The sequence below is a fragment of the Cottoperca gobio genome, chromosome 8, assembly GCF_900634415.1.
Source record: "Cottoperca gobio chromosome 8, fCotGob3.1, whole genome shotgun sequence".
NCBI classification, from domain to species: domain Eukaryota; kingdom Metazoa; phylum Chordata; class Actinopteri; order Perciformes; family Bovichtidae; genus Cottoperca; species Cottoperca gobio.
The window spans coordinates 3,544,209-3,559,063 of record NC_041362.1 but is presented as its reverse complement, the minus strand read 5'-3'; the positions used below and the strand labels follow the sequence as shown (position 1 = coordinate 3,559,063).

At 42.7% G+C, this 14,855-nt stretch overlaps 1 protein-coding gene across 4 annotated transcripts; it reads left to right on the top strand.

The window, feature by feature from the left end:
- The first annotated feature begins 1,856 nt into the window (after positions 1-1,856).
- Positions 1,857-14,819, top strand: ezh1 (enhancer of zeste 1 polycomb repressive complex 2 subunit). Of its 4 annotated transcripts, none has more exons than XM_029437543.1 (20): positions 1,857-1,957; positions 3,517-3,700; positions 3,822-3,947; positions 5,114-5,236; positions 5,726-5,843; positions 6,007-6,240; positions 7,147-7,249; positions 7,540-7,703; positions 8,098-8,189; positions 8,297-8,453; positions 9,481-9,659; positions 10,573-10,664; positions 10,969-10,997; positions 11,081-11,206; positions 12,337-12,515; positions 12,631-12,726; positions 12,835-12,916; positions 13,007-13,087; positions 13,184-13,268; positions 13,414-14,819. In XM_029437543.1, exons 2-20 carry the CDS (start codon positions 3,521-3,523, stop codon positions 13,472-13,474), a joined length of 2,307 nt encoding a protein of 768 aa, XP_029293403.1. In that variant the 5' UTR covers positions 1,857-1,957; positions 3,517-3,520; the 3' UTR covers positions 13,475-14,819. The 4 variants fall into 4 exon arrangements, 3 of the variants coding, with proteins under 3 accessions (XP_029293403.1, XP_029293402.1, XP_029293404.1); XR_003832638.1 differs by lacking the exon at positions 1,857-1,957 and adding an exon at positions 2,194-2,627 and having other exon boundaries at positions 13,184-13,329; XM_029437542.1 differs by lacking the exon at positions 1,857-1,957 and adding an exon at positions 2,195-2,627.
- The last annotated feature ends 36 nt before the right edge of the window (positions 14,820-14,855 follow it).

Here is a 14,855-nt window from a genome sequence, read left to right as displayed (position 1 = left end):
TCTGGCGCCACAAAAACAACTCTTCACATATGCGGTTGGATGCTCAAAGACTTTCCGGGGGTTTTGTTGTAGAGCCTGGGATTTCCTATGCAGTATATTACTACTGGTGAGTGAGTAATATGTTGTTTGTATCTGCGCTTTGTTACACCATCAGCGCTGAGGACGAGCACCCCCTTCCCACCACCTCTGGTTCTGACGTCAGTCTGCGTTGGTAAGAGGAGGCGTCAGGGATCTCCAGTATGGAGCTGATGCACTCATCCCACGTCACTGAAGGATGAGTGCTCTTCCTCAGCTGCTGGACTAGGGAGAGAGCCAGCTAGCTCAGGGCCAAAATTGCTTTCACATTTTATTCTAGAAAAAGGAGGCCACTCGTTTTATGTTCTATGGAACTGACTGACATTTAAAAGTCACGCAAACAGACATAAATAAATCTGTGAGTGAGTTAAATAGATGAATGGATTTGTCTGCAAGGAGATTACTTTAAATGTTGTGTTGAGGGGAAGGTAGAATAAGTGAAAGTTTATCTCCAAGCCTTTGTCCCAGATCACAAAAGCTGCACCATATATGAAGTGCCAAGACCAACACACAATGTTGACATTAAACAGAATTAAAAGCTTCCTGCTGATAACCACCATGCTCCCCAAGACTATCTTCCTCTGTGTGTTTTGTGCTTTTGTTTGAGAGGTCGGCATCAACATGGCACAAGCTACTGTACTGTAGACGGGACCAACATGTTATATCAGATCAGATACTTTTGCATAATTACTGCACGCTGATCAGAGAGCAACACACTGAGTTTCATGGGATGGAAAGTAGTTAATAAGTGCTATCTCATGTGCAAGACGAGTAACATTTATGTGGTTTCTTTTGTCTCTCCGGCTAAAGGTTCATTTGGAGAGAAAAGAAACATTCGAATATAAACTAAACAGTTGTAAATATTAACAGAATAACTATCATCTATGTTGTTACAACCTTTTAGACATGATGCAGGGTTGCATTTAACAGCCAACAATCCTATCCCTAAAATGATATTTGACTTGTTGCCCTTGTATATCCACAACATCCAAGTTCAACACCTACTATAATAACAATAAATTAAAATGAAGTTAGAGTCCCTACTTCTAGTTGTATCTTCCTAACCAGACACCCCTTAAAGATGAGGTGTTTGGTACACACCCTCTAGAGTTGAGAAATAACTCTATATAGACGCTTTGCCAATTCATATCTCAAAGCCCTTTGAAATATGTTGTTCTTCTCTCTGACGTATAAAACTAAATGTAGCCTGCAGACTTTGTGCTGTGGAACAAGCTTGCAGAGGATCGAGTGCAAGATTCAGTTAACTCTTTTAAAAATACATAAATTCTGGTCAACAAAGGAGATTTTGTGTAAATAAAAAGTTGACTTGTGATTATTTGTGTAAGTATATTGTTGCGTTGTTTGTCATATTGTTTGTTGTAGTCTGAGAGTCTGGTGTGGAGGATTTAAATCCTGAAACAGAACATTTTTAATAATTATTAAAATTAGGAATTTAAATATTTTCCTTTAATGAGAAAATAATTAAAAGAGTTAAAAGATGCAGAAATATTCAAGTATTCTGGAATGTATGTTGCTTAATTAAATATATATATATTTCCTGTTTCCACAGAGATGCATTGTTCAGGGATTTATGTGTACATTCTGGTTTTAAATGATGAAGCTCCTTCTCCTCATCGTGCTGATTATTTCTTAAAACTCAACACAAACCAAAAACATACTTTTGTCATGTTTGCAACTGAAGTTGTGTAAATGAGGATTTGACGTAGAGTACGTGATGGCATCAGTGGCCTGATGACGGTCATCCAGCCCTCTCTGTAGAAAGAGAATAAAATGCGTCGGGCTCTCCCTGGAGGAGGAATGCAGAACAACAACTGAACAGTTTTCCATCCGATAGAACTCCACTGAAGGAGTTTTCAACTAGGTATTGATCATTTTTCATTCTTAATATTTGTCTACACTTTATTTTATCTACACAATCTGCACAATCGATGTAATTAGTAATAATAGGTGAATATATTCTCTGGGTCTGTGAGCAGTTTATTTGTTTTGCTTTTTAAAAAAAAAACACTAAAATATTTATGTGAGATTCATTTATTTATTTATTTTAATCTTTGCATTAATACGCCGATCAAACCCCATACAGCGTCATGCCTTCACGCATTTAGATGGCGATCTAGTACTCTGGACAGTTGCATCAGTTCCTGTGCGTGCGTGTAAATGGCTGTGCTGTGGCTGCTGCTCCACGCTACTTTTTATTCCCTAGACGCAGAATAGTAATAAATCCTCCTCGGCTAGGAAAGGCTGTGATCATAATAAAGACGTCACCCTCCTGCTCGGGTTGGCTCGACAAAGCCAAGTGCGCAGCTATTTGTAAGCTACAACAACAACAACCTCCAGCACCATGCCCATGGATAACGTAGGGATTTCTCTGCGATCCCCTCGCCGTGCGGAGACGATATCTGCGTCAGATCCATAGCAAAGCAAACCTTTAATTGCTCCGGATCTCTCGACTGTTAAAAAAAAATCAGACAGTGACTTGATCTCTTTGCAGTCTCTTCGCGACAAATAGGACTCAAGCCGTGGATTTGAAGGTATTTAATAACTGCGACACTGGTTGTAGGCTAGAGGTAGACGTGCACACGCGTCCGCTGGAATACCGTGCTGTCATTGTGGGGCTCGGTGCGCACGTCTTTACACATTTAAATGGATACTGTTACTCAGTCTCTACAGGGCTGCAGCTCCAGGACGTAGCGCACTTCATAGCTGTGGCTGAAACATGTGCACGACTCATAGTCCAGGAAAGAAATGCAGTGTAGCAGTTTTCCGAGCTCAGTTTTGTCTTTGTACTTATTTGTGATTCTGCTTTAGCTCGCATATGGAAGTTGATGTTCACTAAGGTCTTTATAAAGCACAGTAAAACTGTACTACGCACTTTTCTGCTCTGCTTCATGTTGTTTTTTGAAGAGGCACGCCCACTCCTGAGCAATGTGGATACCCCGTGCTGCTCCATTATTAGAGACTTTACTTATGTGCGTGCACACGATGAGTCTGTTCGGTCATTATTTGCTCAGTTGTCGTCTATGATTAAAAAAAAAAAAGGAGCTACGGTCTTGCACTGAGCAGTTTAAAGCTCCAGTGATGAAGGCATTTTTTTTACACGTCAGTTTTGTTTTGCCAACAGAGGGGGGCACTCTTTTAAAATAGGCTTCCAGTGAGTGTGAAGGAGGAAGTGCTATGTCTGTGAGATCCATAGGGAGAGTATGTTAGTGCACTTACTGTATATAGTAATAAATACTTATTACACATACATTGCAGAAAGGGACTGATAGTGTATAACAACAAAACTATGAGTTATACCAATACCTATTAGTTGTATTATTGAGAATTATTGTGATAGAATAGGTGGTGAAAACTGATGCACTATAGGAAATTCCTAAAAGATGTGATGATGTTGGACTGACTATCTCTGTCTTTTTAAAGAGTCATGGAGGAAACAGCTGTTGCAACTCCAGCTCCTGGTGCCGCTGCTGCCCCAGCAACCCCAAAACCTCCACCTTCCTCCTTTGTACCCTCCCGCAGCTTACTAGAGTGGAGACGGAGGGTCAAGTCTGAGTATATGCGCCTTCGCCAATTAAAACGCCTTAAAAAAGTAGAGGAGGTCAAGGTGGGTCAACACAATTATTCACATTTCTGCAGTAGATGTGTGTTTTACATGCTACACTCACTGTGTGTGTGTATGTGTCTTACAGTGTGTGTGACTTGCTCTTTGTTCTGTTTGATTCCAGACCCTGTTCATGTCCAACAGGCAAAATATTGAGGAGAAGACAAATCTCCTGAATGCAGAGTGGTCCAGACTCAGGATTCAGACCATTCCTCTGTCAACGTCTGGTGGACCTCTGGCCAACAAGAAGGTGTCTGTGTGTGTGTGTGTGTGTGTGTGTGTGTGTGTGTGTGTGTGTGTGTGTGTGTGTGTGTGTGTGTGTGTGTGTGTGTGTGCGCGCAACATATAACTTCACATACCATGCTCGTCTCCATCATGTTGCATCCTCTTCACCAGCATCAGTGTTCTGCTCTGATTCTCACCTGAATGTCAGGTGTTACTAAAATATCTCAGGACAAAGCTGTGTGCCAGAAATGGATCTAAAAGTGGTTTCTCAGAATCAGAATCATAAATCCTTTACGGGACGAGTAACAAATGTACAATGTTACAACAGCAAACGGTGAAAGACAATGAAATGAGTAGGCTAACATATTAAATACAAACAGCAAACATGTGTAGTAATATATAAAATAAGTAAACAACCATGGTGGAAATAAGTCGCAGCATAATAAAAGTAAGTGAACTAGCAGGTAGTAATAACTATAATATATATAAAGTTGCACAACAGTGGTATTACAGTCATTATTGGTGTGTCTGTGGTGGCCTACCGAGGACTGTGGTGATTGCACAGTCTGACCGCTGCAGGAAGGAAGGACCTGCGGCATGCCTCCGTCAGACACAGGTGAAGCAGCCTGTCACTGAACGACCTACCCAGTGCTGACAAAGTGTCCTGAAGGGGGTGGCACATGTTGTCCAAAAGGGATAACAGCTTGGCCATCATTCTCCTGTCTCCCACCACCTCCACAGTGTCCAGAGGGCTCCCCAGGACAGAGCTGGCCTTCCATACTAGTCTGTCAGCAGCCAAGATGCCGTTGCCCAAGCAGAAGACACCAAAAAAGATGGCTAATGACACCATTGTCCTCAAAACGGTCCTTTCTTGTAAACGGCTACAGAATTGTCGGACCAGTCCCGTTTATTGTTCAGATTAACACCCAGGCACTTGTAAGATTTTACAATCTCAATTTCTGGCTCAATGTTCTGGTCCTGTGGGAGCTCATCAAACAAACAGCCTGAGGGCAGGACAGAATGTTTCTCTTCCCTTGTTCTGTCAGGGTCGCATTATTGGGTTGACGGGGTTTATTTTCTGTTTGGGGTGGAGCTGTATGCCTTTGATTATATAGTAATAAAGTTGTCAAATAATACTGAGGTCTGTTCTATTGTCTTGTCACCCCTAATCCAACTCTGGCTCTCTTACAGATGTGTACAGTGGAGTTTGGCTTCCCAGAATTCAAAGCTCAAGCCATTGCCATGAGACCACTGTCAACAGTGGCAGGGATCCCCTTCATGTACTCCTGGTCGCCTCTGCAGCACAACTTCATGGTATGACATAAACAACATTGTGTTGTTACAGGTGCATAGCTCACTTTAGATATTATTTTACTCATTCACCTGATTCCAATTTTAAAGATGTACGTGTGTTCAATGGAAACGGACACGGTCCTCTGTGAGTTGATTAAATCGAAGGAACATCTAAACCAGTTGGAGAAACTCAAGAACGCATGACATCAAGTTAAAAGCACCCTATATGCCAAATAAGGTTTTATTTTGAAATACATGTTTTTCACTGGAAAAAGGCTCACAGGACATAAACACACACTGCTCTTGCAACACAACTTGGTTTACATTTCTTATATGTCTACTCCACTTGTGTACATTTGTTGGACTTAAAATGTCCAGAGGCAGGACCATGTGGACATTGTGTGAACTACAACACGTGTTCAGGTGTAGGTCATCACAGGAGGTGGTTTGACATGTGCCAACAGCAGGTATGGTCGCATTCCTGTCTTGACAGGAGTTTTTGTTTGTTAGGTGGAGGATGACACGTTCCTCCACAACATCCCATACATGGGTGATGAGGTGCTGGACCAGGACGAGGCCTTCTTAGAGGAACTCATCGATAACTACGATGGTGTCCATGGTGACAGAGGTGTGTTGAATTAGGATGTCTGCACACATCCCATAATCTAGCATCTTTTTTCGGGACTAGGGGTTTATTATATGCTGATGATATCTTTTCTGGAAGCGTGTGAAAACAAAAATATTAAAGATGTTGGCACTTGTTAGGTTCTGACATGTTATTTGTATCCCAGAGGGGGGGTTTATCAACGACGAGGTCTTTAAAGAGCTGGTGGAGGCCTTGTGCCAGTACTCGGACCACGAGGAAGAGGAAGAGGAGGAAGCAGCGGTGACAACGGCGGCGATAGAGGTGACGGGAAAGAAGGAGGACGAGAGAGTGATGAGGAGGAGCTCAGCGGAGGGTTCAGAAGAGACCAAACCTGGTGCTGCAGCATTCATCAGGAGGAAGAGGAGGAGCACTACTGAGGGTGAGCAAGGTTCTGAAAAGTGAAGCCAAGTGCCTTAAACTTGTCTTCTTTCTAATGGCCAGCAGAGACGAATCCATTGGGATCAAAAATAAGCCAGATTGTATAGAAGTCAACGAGAAAATGACCCTATTTCTAAGTTGATTTATGACCTCGGTAAACATTTTTCCTACTGAGTTTATGTTCTCAATTGCTAGTTTCAAGTCTTCTTCAATAAACATGATGTTCATTTAGTCAAACATGGTCTCATTTAAAGTAATTAGGGTGGAGCTACCTTGTGATTGACACCTCACTACCTCGGCATTGTCCACGCTTGGTGCTCTCTGTGTTTTCGTCTTATAACTAGAAGCCAAGGTTTCACAACTGTATTCCACAAACCAATATGTGATGTCATCTAATAGTCAATGGTTCAGACTTTGTCCCGTGACAGAACAAGAGGGCTGCAACATGAACAAGGCTGGTAGTGTTCCTCTCATGACACTACAGCTGCCACAAGGTCGCCCTGCCACAGCAGCCCATGCACAGGCATTGTTTACTTTAAAGCTGCCCCTGTGTCCCTGCATGGGCAGTGTGTGAGGGAACCTGTCTGTCCATGACACTGATATGGTGTATTATTATGGTGTATAATTACAGAACTTAATGACCTCTCTTTCTAAGCTTTATGGGAAACTAGACTGTTTGCACACTCTGCCAACACTTAGTGATAGTGAAATGGAGGCACACCTGGCTACGGAGTCATTCAGGTACTGGTACACAAACACATCCATGAATGACGTTTGTATTTTCTAACATGTTATTGATCTTGCCTTGAGCATTAGGAAAACGTGATGACATGAATATGTATCATCAAAACCTGATGTGTGGACAAAACGGTGTTATTTGTATAATCAACTCTCTTTCTGTCTCAAGTGAGGGACCTGTCCAGCAGCAAGAAGGTCCCCAACGATAAGATATTTACAGCCATCGCCTCAATGTTCCCTTATAAGGGCACCACGGAGGAGCTGAAGGAAAAGTAAGAAAAGTGCAGTTAACTGGGAATCTATGTGCACAATGCTGAACAGGCCGTTGCTTAGTGTTCACCATGGAGACGCAAGCTGTCAGGGAGGAGAGTAATAATGGCGGCTCCCTCTCAGGCTCTCTGACTCAAAAGAGCAGTTGCATCAGCATCTGAAAGAGCTTCACTCAGAAAACAAACACCTCCAGCTTCACCCAGCAACATGTTCAAATGATACTAATGCTGTGGTAAAATAACTGTGCACATGTTATATATGACTGCTAAAACTCTCCCTGTCACCTCCACAGGTACAAGGGCCTCTTGGAGCCCCCGCGCCCGGTTAAGCTGCCCCCACTCTGCACCCCAAACCTAGACGGACCTTTTGCTAAGTCTGTACAGCGGGAGCAGTCGTTACACTCCTTCCACACGCTCTTCTGCAGACGTTGCTTTAAATACGACTGTTTCCTCCACCGTAATGGCTTGATTTATATTTATTATTATTATTTCTCATTTAGTTTCTCAGTGAGATTGTGATGAAATACAATATGATCATTGTATGACTTCCCAGCTCTTTGTTTGCACCTCGGGTACATGATATATAGAGCAGGGTTAGGTAGTAATGGGTTACATGTAATTGGGATTACCAAACCAGATTTCAAAAACAAATAACTAGTAGTAAATGCTGAATATGCTAGATGCATTTTATTTTATTTTATTGTTTTGAGATGTTTAAAGAGAAAAAGTAATATTTGTGGAAGTCACATTTTTTCAATGTTTGATTTATCCAAAAAGTATTCTGATTAGATTATTTGTTTTTGTAACCCAAAGGATTACATTACTAATTACAAACATTTCTTTTCATAAAGCTTTCCATGCTACACCCAATGTTTACAAGAGGAAGATAAAGGAGATCCGCATAGAGACTGAACCATGTGGCGTAGACTGCTTCCTGTTACAGGTATGCCAACCTCACAATTATTTAACCTCTTCATACATTCTGTAGTACATGCTGCGTCTTGTTGTTTACACTTGGTTGTTTTTTCTGTCCCCCGTCCTCTTCTGAAGAAAGGGGCTAAAGAGTTTGTGGATCAAAATATGCTGCGGTCACCAAAGTCTCGGAGGCGCCAAAGGCAGCAGCGCCCCACCAGCTCCAGCTGTCCTGGACCGTCTGCATCTGCTGAGGAAGTACAAGAGAGTGACCATGAAGCCACTTCCTCCTCCGGTAAGACTTAAAGGAACTGAGTTTGGAGCTGCTTTTGAAACCACCTCTATGTACTCTAAGCATGAACAAGGTTCAGTTTAACTATATGTTTCTTATTTTATAGTTTTTACTTTCACTTATTGCTTTATATTGCCCATTTCTATTGTCCCAGCTTCTCGAAAGTGAATCTTTGAGGCCTCATACATCATTTACCAAAACCTCTCACAGATCCCTCCCTTCCTGGAAGTCTGCCCCGACTGACTGCAGCCCTTCAGAAAAGTGAAATTCGGCCAAAGATGATAGCCTAAAAGTGATATCCTGCTCTGTCTCCCTCCTTCCATCTCGTCTCAATATCAGCTCTCTCTTGCCAAGCAAAATAAACCAGCCATTAGTTTTGCATGCTTCAGCCCCAACATAAACACTTTCTTCCCTCTCCCACTCCTCTTACTGTGGTTTTTTAGTTTTTTCTTTTTCAATTCTGTTGACATGTTCATGTGGGGAGCAGCGGGAGGGAAATAAGAGTAATCTCCTCTCGTTCTTTATTGTCCCCTTCTCCCCTGGAGCTCTCAGGTTGTTGTTCATCGCCATCAGTGCCTCACTGGAAGTCTCTGTTAGTTTTGGAAACCGCTCGAGCTCAACCAGTGACTCAGCAGACTCTCTTGCACGTGTTAATGTGGAAAAAAACAGATTGTTGAAGCAGATTAATATAGATATCCAGTGCTGAAGCATGTGGCCACAGCAATGCTGCATTCAGCCTGTTGCCAAGCAACATTCAGCTCTCTACCTCGAGCTGTGGGTGTATGAGCATCAGTCTTGAATATCCAAAAAGCCAACACACACATGCAGTGTCTACATGCAGATACACAAAAATGGCACCCAGAAATAGCTGTATGTGTCCGTGTTAAATTAGCATTACGGATATAAAGCTGTCAAAAGCCTTCTGCAAAACAAAGTGTGTGTGCGCAGCTGCATATTGGTAGATTTAAAAAGAAGACTTCCAAAATTAATTGGTCAGTTATACTAAAGTGTTTTTCTGTGTGTGTGATAGAGGAGAATTCGCGATGCCAGACTCCCACCAAGCTGCGTCCAGGGGTTGATGACGGGGAGACGAGCTGTGTGGTCCAGTGGAGCGGGGCGGAGGAGTCCCTGTTCAGAGTGCTACACGGCACATACTTCAACAACTTCTGCTCCATCGCTCGCCTCATCGGTACCAAGAACTGCAAGGAGGTAAAATGTTTAGCATTGCACTCCTGGATGGACAGGTGAAATGTAATGTGCAGTAATTGTGAGTCGTTAGGTGTCATCTGTTTTTCGCTAGCTATAACATGTATTTCAAATTTTAAATGATTTATTATTAAAAGAAAATCTAAAACCGATGTTTTGACTGTTTTGAAATGAGACGACATAATTACGTTGCTGATTTCTGTCGCGTTTGCGTCAGCGCGAGTGAAATAACACATGCATCCTGTGCCTGTGGTTTTATGGTGTGAGTAATTGGGCTGAGTACAGAGAGAATGGCATGTGGCACCATAAACAAGGACTCTTACCAGATGTGGCGTCTCTCATATTCTCTCGTGATGCTGTCGTTCAACCGTAGACATTCCCAGACTTATGTCAAACATGACTCATGTCGTATGGGCCGATCATAACAAGACATATGGAGAAACATATTCCAACTGACTCTAAATTAGACTTTGAAACTTTTACTATTGAGAACAAAACACGCAGTAAAGAGCAGGCACAACAAATATTTAACATATTTTAAACATGTTGAAGCAGCCTCTGGTCACATGGCCCGACCTGAGTGTGTTTTGGACTGTCTGTCACGTTGCTGCTGGTATCCAGAGCACCACGCCCACTGCTTAACTGAGCGGAAATGCTGAAAACAGCTGCATCATTATGTATGTCTGTGTCCTAGGGAAGAGGCCAAATCTGGGTTTTGGCAGCCAGAAGCGGTTGAGTGTGTGTGCACACAGACTCATGTGTATGTGTGGTCTCTGCAGTGGAGTTGTGATAACAGAGGATGGAGGGCGAAGGATTTTCTGTGATGTAATCGTCATTACGTTTCAGATTTGAGAAGGCACAACAACACACTGATTAATAAGCAGGATGTTGTTTCTGTCATTTTCTCTTCCCACAGGTGTACGAGTTTGCGGTGAAGGAGGTCCTGGTCCATCGTGTTCCTTTGGTTGATGGAGGCATCGCGCCCCAGAAGAAGAAACGGAAACACAGGCATGATATCAGCATTATTCTCCCTCTCTTCACCACCATTTTCTGAGCAATGGAACATGATCATGACACGACCTCTTGCAAAAAGGATCTTGGCCCTCTGTGAAACTTCCCTGAATAGATCAATTCAAATAAATAATTAGTCACACAGAGATAAGGGTTATTCTGTGTGGAAACTGCATTTGGTTTTACTGTCACACTTCAATTTGTGTCACTTAATAAGCAATGAAAAGTAAATGAACTGAAGCGGTGCGGAACAAGTTAGAGGACTTTTTAACCCCGTCATTGTGTTTCTTTAATGTGGCAGGTTATGGGCTAAGATTCAGCTAAAGAAAGGTATGTTCACCTAAAAACAAAACCTGAAATACAACACAGTGTATTGTGCCATTCTCAACGCTTTGTCTCCTCTGTTGCTCCAGATAACTCGTCCAATCAGGTGTACAAATACCAACCATGTGATCACCCCGACCATCCATGCGACAGCTCCTGCCCATGTGTGATGAGCCAGAATTTCTGTGAGAAGTTCTGCCAGTGCGAGCAGGAGTGTGAGTGTCACCTTTCTTATTCACCTGAGTGACCGTGCTCTCATGAACTCTATGTTTATTTCCTTCTTGCGCACACAAAAACACATAAGTAGTTCTGTCTGCCTTGTAATGCTAAAGGGAAATTGTTTGTCATGACCACATTTTCCACTGAAAGCCTTAAAGCCCTTTTTCCAGGCCACAATAGAGCAGGGCAGCAGAATGTAAAATGATTCTGCAGTGTTCTGGCAGCAGTCAGAGGAGAAACTGTCCTCTGGCCAGGATAGGTGGGTGTCTGTTTAATACAGAGCTGCATTCACAATGAGGCGTTCTCTGCAGCAGCATTGACCCAGAACTGTATTTTCCAAAATGGCCACTTGGTGGAGGAATGCATTTTGTATTTTGTCCTCTGGAGAGTTTACAACAGAGAAAGGGGATAAGATGAAGTAAATATTTTTACTCTGGTTTGGAAAAGATGATTTTGCTTCATTAGTTGTGGTTCGGTCACCTTCTCTCGCCCCTCCTCCCTACCCGACTGTTACCTCGCCCTTTCCCGTAGCAGGGGAGAGCCGGGGCCAAACAGGAAACAACCCCGGTTGCACATGTGTGTGCTCTAAAGACCTGGAGAGAAATCAAAGGGATGTGACAGGCTCTGTGCCTGATATACAACACCATCTCCACCATCAGTATGAGTCAGACAGCTCCAGCTAAACAATGCTTGATGATACACACACATCAAACCCACACGGGCTGGGACTGGGAGGGTTTAAACCCGGCACGACAGAGAAGACAAATGCTGCCTGTAGCTCTTGTTGGGAACAGTTTTCCCCAAGCAAGAGGCTTCTGGAAAGACATTTTGGTTATTCTTGCCTGATCGTTCCGCTCATCTGCCCGGAGGGTGTTGTGTTTCACTCTGCAAAATTGTATTTCAGCATATCTGCCAGCAGAGGTCTCTGAGTGATGGGCTTCTCAGCATTACTCAACCTGAGAGTTGAAACTGCGTTTCGAGATGGAATTATTTATCATTATTAAACTCTGTTCGGCAAATTCATATAATGTATCATCTTCCTGTATTGCTGCTTGCAGTTTGCTCATAAACCTCCTCAGCATGTCTCCCTTTCATAGCAGCTGTGTGTGTTTCTAATGCTTTCCAGGCCAGAACCGCTTCCCGGGCTGCAGGTGTAAGACACAGTGCAACACTAAGCAGTGTCCCTGCTACCTGGCTGTGAGGGAATGTGACCCGGATCTGTGCATGAGCTGCGGCACTGCAGAGCACTGGGACAGCAAAATGATCTCCTGCAAGAACTGCAGCATCCAGAGGGGGCTAAAAAAGGTACACAAGGACACTTGAAGGTCTAAATGGTTAAATATTTCAAACATGATGTTCGTTATTCTGGAGATCACTCCTATGACGTGGTGTGTCCTAACCTTTATCTGACTTCTCTCAGCACCTGCTTTTGGCTCCATCAGATGTGGCAGGATGGGGCACCTTCATCAAAGAGTCAGTTCAGAAGAATGAGTTCATCTCTGAATACTGCGGAGAGGCGAGTCCATGCAGTTTAAGTCAGATTAAAAACATTCATATATCTTAAAGCTCTCGGCTCGATTGAAGTTTTGTACTTACAGTGTTTATTATTCCTGTGTGTGAGCAGCTGATCTCCCAGGATGAGGCAGACCGACGTGGAAGGATTTATGACAAATACATGTCTAGCTTCCTTTTCAACTTGAACAATGGTAAGTATTCCCCACTCCTCCTCTGCTCATAACCATACCACTGTTACCGTATTTTAAATAATCCTTAATATACTCCATGTCTCTCTGAAGACTTCGTGGTGGATGCCACCCGAAAGGGGAACAAAATCCGGTTTGCAAATCATTCAGTTAATCCCAACTGCTACGCAAAAGGTAAGACTGCGTTTGTTTTGCTTTGGAGTCAAGTTTTGAGCATTTAGGGATGAAAACTGTTCTTTCCTTAGCTAATGCTATTTGCTACCATTGCAGTGGTAATGGTAAATGGAGACCATCGCATTGGAATCTTTGCCAAACGAGCTATTCTACAAGGAGAGGAGCTATTCTTCGACTACAGGTAGAGTCACAGGCCTTTTAGTGACTCTCCATCAGCTGCAAAGTAAAACAGAAAAGATCAGGCCAGTGTACATTGTGACTGAATTTCTAGTTTCTGCAGTCCTGGTATACTAACTCAGACTCTTCCCTTTATCTTCCCTCCACAGATACAGCCAAGCGGATGCCCTCAAATATGTGGGGATCGAGAGAGAGGCAGAGATGAATTAGCTACACCGGATGCCTACCTCCGTCACCTGCCCCTGAATCCTCAGCCACCCACTAATGGTTTTGTCCCTCTCTGTAGCGTCACATCTAGAAGAGGAGTTTCTATGAACAGTCGCAGTCTCTTCCCTCTCTCGTGCACTTCTGAAAATAGAGAGTCCCTCCGTATTGTTAGCAGGCGCTCCCTGCAGACACCACACCATCTCCTTCAGTGACAGCAGTCAGCTCTCCCTCTCATCTTCCCAAACCCACCCACCTACCTGCAAGAGTGTATACGCCAAGCTTATGAAATTAAACTATTTAAAGTGGAAATACTATTAATCTGTATCGCTTACTGCTCCAAGAGGGTCACATGTTTAGTTTTTTTCATTTCATCTTGTTAAAGCAAAGAGGTTGTGATTATCCATTATTCAAGTGTGTTACTCGCTAAGAAGTTTTGTTACTGTACTTATAGACCGGCTTTTGTTTGACCTCTCAATACGTAATGCAAGCTTTTACATCGTACCTAATGATGATCAGTGAAATGCATGTGCTGTCTCTTGGATAAACAAACCATTAAACATGTTAGCCACAGCGTTAGCTTCAGACAGACTCTGCTCTGTGCAGTCTCTCAGTTATGTAGTGTGATGTTACCCACTGCCTGTTCGTCAGAAGATCTTGACCACGTTTGACAGCTTTGTGTGTGCTTCTATGAACCTTTTCAGCAGCTAGCATCAGCACCACGTCTCTATGGTGAAATAAGTTATTGTGCATTTATATCATTGTTCTGCAAAAATAGGCAACCAAGACAAGAAACCGACTGACTGAATGTAACCTCTAGACGATGGTGAAGAGATCTCATCCCTCTTTTCATTTTACACATTAACCCATTCTATTGGTACTCTGAGCAACGTTCATGCACATCCAACATTTATCGTCATGTTTACATGATCTTGAGGCCTTCACACTTTTTGTGAAGGAAATAATTAATACATTAACAAGTCACACAGTAAATGTCTTCCTTGTAAGTGCCAAATGATTCCACACAGGAAAAGGCTGAAGGTGTGGATGTGTTGCATAATTAACAGGTAAAATGTAAAAGGTAACCGTTGCAAGGTTATAACCATGGGAAAAGCAAAATTATCAGTGTTTGACCAAATATTAAAGTCCCCCACATGTGAATGTAAAATATCTTTCATCATCTTTATTTTTTTTATATGTCCAGATTTGTTATTCACCCTGTTTTTCATTTATAAAACATTAAAGCCCACTTTGAAACGAGATCTTTCTCAATAGGGATGAACAAAATGGAGTTTACTGCTATGTACAGTGTATGCCTATAAAAATAAAAGTTTAACTTTATACATTAAAACCTGCGGTTCTAGTCCTTGAGTGTGTTAACTGTCTC